The sequence below is a fragment of the Protomyctophum bolini genome (genome assembly GCF_963924005.1).
Source record: "Protomyctophum bolini genome assembly, chromosome: 9".
NCBI classification, from domain to species: domain Eukaryota; kingdom Metazoa; phylum Chordata; class Actinopteri; order Myctophiformes; family Myctophidae; genus Protomyctophum; species Protomyctophum bolini.
Genome location: NC_137870.1, coordinates 4,982,785 through 4,991,983, shown reverse-complemented (window position 1 = coordinate 4,991,983; position 9,199 = coordinate 4,982,785). Strand labels below are relative to the sequence as shown.

Sequence of the window (9,199 nt, the reverse complement as noted above, 5' to 3'; positions counted from 1 at the left end):
ACACACACACACACACACACACACACACACACACACACACACACACACACACACACCACACACACACACACACAGGCGTCCAGGGGTGGATTGGCCACAGGACGTACCAGGCATATGCCCAGTAAGGCGTCCCACCGGGCATATGCCTGGTACGTCCTGGTATGCCTGGCCTTACCAGGGCTGTGTCAGTCGTGGGGTGCAGCCCTCACCCAGGTGGCTCAAAGTCCATTATGTATTCAGCATTTGAGCCACGGACCACATTTAACCTCTCAGACCCAAAACTTTGAATATTTTGTTGTCATTGGATAAGATTTTGACCACAATTCCATGCATGCTGTGGTTGATGTTGGTACGATTAGGAGAGATAACACTATACTGGCAAACGATCCAAATCACATTGCCTAAAAAATCTGTAGACTTCTTGTAAATTAACTTAAAGGTAGAGTAAGTGATTTCACTTAATTCAAATATCACTTATTTTTTTGTTTTGTTGTGATAATCCTCTCTACTATAGAGTGTGCTGACCATATAAGGAGTTCCTCCCTGTCCCCAGTTAACCCCTGGGGGTCAAAAAACCTTAGGTTTCGTTTTTGGCTTTCTATCCTGATTGGACGAAGGCTTAGGTCCCACAGCCAAAAACGAAACCTAAGGTTTTTTGAGTGAAATCACTTACTCTACCTTTAAGTAATTCAGACATTTAACAATAATTCCTTCCGCTCCCAAGAGTTATAGATCTATAGGGTTGAAATGGAGCTCTTTATTACTTGCGCAAGCAGAGCGTGCAAGTAATGTTTTTTGTCCGGTGCTCCGATGCGTATGTCCGTGGCTGCGGATGACGTAATGATTAATTTGTGCAAATGTTATGCACAGCCCGGCCAATCACAGCGGAAGTTAGATTACTCCGGAATAGCCAATTAGCGTACTACAATCGTTATGCAAAGCCCCGCCAAACACAACGGAAGTTAGACTGCTCCGGAATAGTCTGTTTGTAATAACATAGATTGGTTACGTAACCAACAACAGCCAATTAGCTGCTACAAACGTTATGCAAAGCTCGGCCAATCACGACGGAAGTTCGATTCGATTATTCAATTACTCGATTCGATTATTTGATTACTCCGGAGGTAAAAGAATGTGTCACAATGACAATAATCTGGGCAATTATAATAATTATAATATAACTGTTTTGTTTTAAACAACAGATATCACTTTTCAGTCGGCTTTAATTTAAATTGAAATCACACCAGTTTGAATTAAACAGAAAACCTTTATTGCATTACTAGCAGAAAGCCACCAGAGGTCACTAGTGTTTCAGAAGACGGCAGGAATTGAAGTTCATGGTCTTTTTATTTTCCTGCCTCTGTTTGACACTGATCCTAGATCAGGCAGAACAGGATAAGTTCATCACTTTGATCTTAAAATACACATACCGTACTGTAAGAGTCCTGAACCCAGAATGCTGGCTTTGTGTTCCATTATGAAGTAGCTGCTGGAGCCTGGAGTCATACCTTTATGATGAATTCATGTTCTGTTCTTTAACTACATAGAAGTGTCTATTTGTTTGTCTCTAAATGTTTTGATGAATTGAACAATGTGGACCCTGTTGTAAACAAGTGTAAGGCTTAATTGGGTCGTCCACTCACAGTTAACAGTCTTTGTATTGAGTTTGTGCTTGAAATGTACTGTAATTCTGCAAACTGTTAATAAAGATTTCAATCAATCAATCAAACCTTTTTAACCTGCCATTTTTTTATGTCGATTCCATGTCAATATGTTATGTAGGCTACTTTAATTTTGACAGTTTATTTGATTTATTCACTAATATTTCTCAATTAGTTTTATTTAGGCTACCATTACCTACCATTATTGTTTCTTAACGGGCTGTTCTGTTCATGTTTGGTTTGTTGTTTTTAATATTTATAAAGTGAAATATGTGCGTTTGCATTTTTTCCTTTTTTTTGCATAGGCCTATAGGCTACATAAACAAATTGAAAAAAATTCAAAGGAGCTGTTAATAAATATTTCAATCAATCAATCAATCAATCAATCAATCAATCAATCAATATCTGTGTGTGTGTGCGTGTGTGTGCGCGTGCGTGTGTGTGTGTGCGTGCGTGTGCGTGTGCGTGCGTGTGCATGCGTGCGCCTATGTTGTCCCTTCTCTATGCGTGGGTCACGCCGCCGCGTTTAGGGGTGTGTGTTTGTGTTGAAATGAAGCAAGACCCGCCATGCAGGCAGTGAGTGAGTGAGTGAGCCAGTTCCGTGCAAGCAGCATCCTCCTTAGACACACAGCCGTGGGGAGAAGTTCCAGCTCGGCTCCTCTCCTCTGAGACCCCCGGCGTGCAGGAAGACACAACAACACACGGGAGGGAGCGACGTTAACTTTCCGAGGTAATTATTTACGACTAATTAAAACTACTAATGGTGATGGAAAACGGTTCCTCTTCCCTCCCGCCTCTCCCCCATGGGTCTTCTCCCTGATGTTTGTTATGCCATTTTACAGACACAGTAGGCTAGTGTAGTGGTGCGCCCATGCGGCTCAACATGTCTCTATGGCTGGGACCGAGTCTCTCTAATGTCGCTATACTTGAATACCGGATAATGTCTCTCCACTCTGACACTCTCAGACAGCTGAGCGGCGGTAACCATAATGGTCTATTCGGTAACGCCCCAATTCAACCTCGCCCCAGCTTTTGTTCTTGTATTCTTTATTTTTGTTTTACTGAGAATAAGGTTAGAAATAAGTTCAGGGGCGAGTTGGTAAAGGGGGGAGTTGTTTTGTATTTGTTTTTACAGCCATGCAGGCTACACAGCTACACAACTATAAGAGTACTGGACTAATACGCTATGAAAAGCAAAAAAGTGCGGTAGCCAGCCCAGAACTGTACGTTTGTGGACGTTTTATTTGTCTATATATCCCCATCATAAGTCAAAGTATTACACTTACACTACGTGATTACATCAAGAACAAATAGTGTAATATCACTTATATGCCGATATAGGCTATCTCATTTGGCTGCAGGCTGACCATGCAGTTTAAACACTTTTAGCCGTTTGTTACATTTTTGTTCGTAGGTTTCTGCACTTTCGGCTCGTCTCTATGGTAGTGTAGTGCAGCTGTAGTAGCTAGCTTATACTGACTTGAGTGTTAACGTTGTAAATGAAACCGCTTGCATGTGTAAAACTCTCAGTCTCTCGCAGAGCCTGAGGTTTGTTTCGTTAAAGTGCATATAGTGATCTTGTTTGCGTGAATTTTTGACATTCTTCATATAAAACAGTGGTTTTCATCTCTGTTTATATACGTCAAAGCTCAATTATTTATTCTGCATTTGAGCCACGATTTGACCATCATTTGATGATATTTAGCAGCCTCTCGGACCCAAGACTTAGAAGAATATGTTGTTGTCCTTGGAAACGATTTTGTCCACAATTCCATGCTGTATTGATGTTGGTACCATTAGGAGAGATAGCAGGGCAGGCAAACGTTTACAGTTCTTCTACATTCTCTTAATTGTGTAGACTTCTTGTAAATTAAGTAATGCAGATGTTTAACAGCAACTGTTTAACAGCAACTCTTGAGAGTGTAAAATTAAACCAAAAGGGCCCATTTGGTTTAATCTTTCGTTCTCAAGCTTATATCACTGATATAAAAGATGTGTGCAGTAACTAATTAATGTATGTTGTAGAATTATCATACCAAGAAAGACCACCCATTTCCCAAGATGAACAACATGGCTGTGTGCTTGCCTTGCATACTAAGCTACTGTTAGTATACTGTACTGTGGCATAATTACTGTCTGTTATTGCCAACTCCCACACATGTAACCACACCCATGTTTGGCTGGTATTCTCTCTTCTCGTCCTCACAGCCTGGTTGTGGCTGTGTTACCCACCCTAGGACTGTGGTTTTCAACCCTTTTCATGTCAAGGCCCATTCTTGTTTATTCTGCATTTTGAGTTGGTTTCAAATGATGCTAGTGCATCATTTGGATATCTCCGAGATTCAAGCTTTTGTTGTTGCGCCAGGGTATAGTTCACAAGGAATATGTGTAGTGTATAGGCCTTAAATGGTCATTCGGCACTTGCCCATTAAAAACTTAGATAGATATGTGAGCTGTTTATAAGGGAAAATAAATATAGTCTATATTGATTGTCATTGAACACGCTTTGGTGGAAAGCTAATAGAAGGACTGTGTATAGCAGTGTAGCACACAGGAAGGAACTACTGCCAGCTGGTTCTGAGTGATTTGGACAGGTGCGACTCTCTTCGGCTCTGTTCCATTTCAGTCTAAAAGGAAGCTTTCCTTTTAGACTTGTGTCGCCCGACACACTACAAAACACACACCCCTGTTTAAAATACACACTGACTACATACCCTTCATTACGAGTTGTCATTACTGTGTTTACCATATACGCTCTCGCATGGTATCCTATAGCCTGGGTGTATGATTAAAGCTGTTTGAACTAATGCACTTTACTTCACCATTTTTAATGTGGATCCTTCTCCTGTAACCTGACATTCATGTCTCTGGGACCTTTACCTCCTCTGGAGTGATAGCCTGGCCACTGACAGTATAGTAAACATACAGGTCATCTCAGGAGAGGGAAACGGAGAGGAGAATTGATCTGTTGTACATTTTTGGCCTAGATTAGAATCTTTAGAACGTTCTCTATGTGTGGTTACTTACACAGGGAGGTAGCAGTGCCTGTGCTATAGACAACTGTCTGTATGGCTAGCAGCAGGGGTGCTAGCCATTGAAAGTATTGAAAGTATAGCTCTCAAGTAAAAAACAAAACTTTTGTTTTGTTTTTTACTTGAGAGCTATACTTTCAAAATGACATGTTCAACAAGATCTACCCACCCCAAAAAATAATAACGCAATTGCTGGAAATAGTTAAACAATGAATGTACCTGAGGGGGCTTTGGAATAGTTGCAATATTGGCATTACATAATTATACGACTAACGCACTTGGAATGGGAAATAGGCTACAGATGCAAAGATATATTGGTATAGAGTTTTCTTGTATATACAGTACATTTGTAATGCTATACTGATGTTTGTGATACAATACTTGAAAACTGCTGACAGGCCTGTTTTTATGTCGATCAAACAAGTCACCTTAATTCAAGTGGCAGACAGACAGACAGACACAGTTATATTTCTCAATCCCTATTTCCTGTATGCCTCGTCGGCTGACACTGAGTCATTCCATAGTCAGTCGCCATGGTTGTGTTGTGGTCATTTAAGGGAAATAAACAGCCATGGTTGTGTTGTGGTCATTTGGGGGAAATAAACACGTGAATGAAGCCCGGGCGTTCGTCCACAGTTTAGTGCTGGGCGGAGAAGCAAAACAGCAGAAACAAGAGAATACAGTCCTCACACTGGATAAAGCTCTAATTTTTACCACCCAGTTTGTTTCAGTGGCAGCTCTTGATTCTGTAATGAATGGATCTTGAAAACGTTTATTTCGTCCCGGACAGTTGATGGTGTTAGTTGGTTAACACAAACACACACACACACAGTCACACGCACGCACGCACGCACACACGCGAGCGCGCACACACACACACACACACACACACACACGCACACACACGCACACACACACACACACACACACACACACACACACACACACACACACACACACACACACACACACGCACACGCACACACACACCTCCAGAGTAGACATACTATTTAGTCTTCTTGCTGGCAAGCGTGGGACTGAATCTCTCTGACAGTTGGGTGGATTCCAGGTCCCTGGACTGGCTGGGATCCTTAAAGATTAGCCCGGATAGTGCCAGACGAAAAAACAAGATCCCTGCTGGGGGGAGATCAGTTTGAATGACATTTGGCTCACCCCAGAGTTGTGAGTGACCAGTCAGCATTGCATGACCAATGCGTGATGTTGGAATCTGTTTGTAATTGTAACCGCCCCTTGGAAATCAATGGTCCACAGTGTCCACACTATCTGTTCTCGTCATCTGTCATCTTCTCTCTCTCTCTCTCTCTCTCTCTCTCTCTCTCAGTAACATGATTAGGTACTGGCCCACAGACACTAGAGCCATAAACATGTAATGTTATTATAAAGAACCACAGCAGCACGGTCAGCATCTGGAGCCCGCACTTGAAAACCATCTTCATGTTGTCTAGTGAAACTGGTGAAAATAGCCGATCTTACATGCTCACAAGTTAACTCGTTGATTCGCTCCGCGTTGTGAGCTTGTAGATCTGCTATTTTCACTATACTACTTGTCAGCGCTGCAGTCCAAAGTATTAAGGTCATTACACACTGGCGAATTAGCGAAGCGATGCGAATAAGCAATCTGAAAATGCGAAATATTGCATGTTGCAGTTCGCCTGCGAATCTCTGCAAAATACGACACCATGCAGAGCGAACAAATAAAGAGCGAAAACGGTCGCATTTTCGCACATTTGCCACTGATGTGGAAGCTTGCATGGACTTCAATTGTTGTTTTTAAAATGCGAATTATTCGCACGAATATATCGCGTCGCCAATTCGCCAGTGTGTATAATGACCTTTACAACTGGAGCCAAATGAGTTGAATTGACACTGAATGACTGAAGATGTATTGGTTGGTCTGTGTTGTGTTTCGACGTCAGTCAGCTGTGTTTGCTTAGTTCAACATGACATGGGACTTTCTGTTTGATTCTTCCTGTCATGTGACCTGACCCTCTGGCTACTATTCTGCGTGTCTTTTCTTTTTTCTTTTTTTTCTATAATTCTTATCCCATGATTTTGCAACCCATTGTTTTCACCCAGCGTCAATTATCTAGGCGACCGCACTACCGACTGTGCCACCGTGCCCCCATGCGTCTCTTTTCTATGAGGAGGTGTGTGTGTGTGTGTGCGCGCGCGTGTCCATGTCCCCGTGTGTGCGTGTGCATGTCCGTGTGTGTGTGCTAGTTGTGTGTGTCAGATTTGTATTTATCTGATCCCTCTGTCTATTTGCATTCTAATAGCTGACAGTCATCAAATATATTTTAGGATTTGCAACAAGGATATCCTCCTTTTCACGCATGCACGCACGCACGCACGCACTCACACATGCACACAGACAGAGGTCTATTGGGTTGTCTAGTCCATTATCTGACAGAGCAGCTGGCAACTGACAAGGGCAACTAAATGAACTGTTGGAGAAAGTAGCTACAATCAGTGGACAATGGAATTATTTTTTGGGGGGGGGGTGGGGAAATGAGAAGAATTAAGGATAATTATTTATATTGAACTCCTTGATGATTTAAAAAAAAAGAAAATGCTGTTGAAAACCGATTCTGTATTATTTTGAGACCGTTCCAATAACGATATGACATTTCTATGGCCGATATGCTCCTATTCCGATTATGCTAGCGATTAATCGTGCGTCCCTAAATGTGTTGTCCTCCAGGGGGTGATGGCGGTGCCGTACGAGGGCCAGTCCTACTCCGACCTGCGGGGGCGCTGTCAGCAGACCGGCGTCCTGTTCGAGGACCCTCTGTTTCCCGCCGCGGACCGCTCACTCTTCTACCAGGACAACCGCATCGGCCGCATCACCTGGAAGAGACCCAAGGTGAGGAGGGGGAGGGAGGGAGGGAGGGGGTGTGTGTCCGTGTGTGTGTGTGTGTGTGTGTGTGTGTGCGCACACGTGTGTCTGTGTGCGTGCGTATGCATGTATGGTAAGGTCATGAATGCATGTAAGGTCATGCATGACCTTGGGTGGCACTGTTTGGAAATTCAAGGAATTCCCCGCTATAATGTAAACATTGATCTTCATGTATGTATGCTTGCGTTTGTCATGTCACTACCTGTGTGTGTGTGTGTGTGTGTGTGTGTGTGTGTGTGTGTGTGTGTGTGTGTGTGTGTGTGTGTGTGTGTGTGTGTGTGTGTGTGTGTGTGTGTGTGTGTGTGTGTGTGTGTGTGTGTGTGTGTGTGTGTGTGTGTGTGTGTGTGTGTGTGTGTGTGCGTGCGTGCACGCGTGTCTTCAACCTTTGCTCTGTGACCAAATATTTCAACAGCCAGTTGTGATGTTTCTGGGTGTGTTCATTCATCTTCTACTAATCTACTTCAATGGTTTTCAACCCTTTTCACTTAGTATCTTATTACATTATACTTTTCACAGTTGAATTTCAAAAGTAGCAAAAGTAGCACATCGACAAGCTACGTAGCGTTCAATCGATTTGTTTCGTCTTCACTTGCTTAACCCATTTAGACTTGAGGACGATTCTACAAATGTCTTCTAAATCCCGACAGTTTTCTGAAAAACCCATGTTTCTATATCAGTGGTACTAATCTACTTCAATGGTTTTCAACCCTTTTCACTTAGTATCTTATTACATTATACTTTTCACAGTTGAATTTCAAAAGTAGCAAAAGTAGCACATCGACAAGCTACGTAGCGTTCAATCGATTTGTTTCGTCTTCACTTGCTTAACCCATTTAGACTTGAGGACGATTCTACAAATGTCTTCTAAATCCCGACAGTTTTCTGAAAAACCCATGTTTCTATATCAGTGGTTTTCTAACTATTTCATGTCAAGGATATATATAATAATAATATATTATATATTATAATAATAATAATATATAATAATAATAATATAATATATGTAATTGGCCGCCGACCCCCATCTGAAAACATGTTGTTCCAGCGACCCCCCCCCCCCAGAAGCAAAGATTTGAGTCAAAAATATTCGTTGTGAAAGAATATATAATCAAAGGTTTGCGCCACATTTTCACCATTCTTCAAAAATAGCAGATATACAAGCTCTATGAGCTTTACCTATAGTTATCAGAGGATATTGAGATAATTCAGATATTCAACTTATCCACTGGAAGCAGGTCTGGACTGTCCACTTGACAAACCGGGCCCAGCCAATGAAATGTGGCACAATTTATTATTGTTTTCTAACATGCAAAAATCCATACAGCTTGGTTCAAATAAAAATGTATTCATTATAATGTCAGGATTACTGTCTTTAGATTAGAAAAAAATACACAACTTGACTCGGTCTTCCGCAGTCCAAAAAACGTGACCCTGAGCACACAGGACGAAGTTCACCGTCTTTTCAATTAGTAACGCCCAGCGCCCAGGACGAAGATTGATCAAAAGGACGGAGATTATTGATATCAAAACACGATCACATCGCTCCACAGGCTGGGAGCGCCTGTTGCGCAACATTCAATGTTGTGCAA

The 9,199-nt window shown here is 42.1% G+C and overlaps 1 protein-coding gene across 1 annotated transcript in view; it reads left to right on the top strand.

Annotated features, from left to right (window-relative positions):
* Positions 1 to 2,253: 2,253 nt before the first annotated feature.
* LOC308321962 (calpain-5-like) overlaps positions 2,254 to 9,199 on the top strand; it is a 51,138-nt gene continuing 44,192 nt past the window's right edge. Inside the window, exons 1-2 of the mRNA XM_080773103.1 lie at positions 2,254 to 2,391; positions 7,416 to 7,577. Coding sequence (XP_080629229.1) covers positions 7,422 to 7,577 — 156 coding nt within the window. The 5' untranslated portion in view covers positions 2,254 to 2,391; positions 7,416 to 7,421. The remainder of the gene's footprint in view (positions 2,392 to 7,415; positions 7,578 to 9,199) is intronic.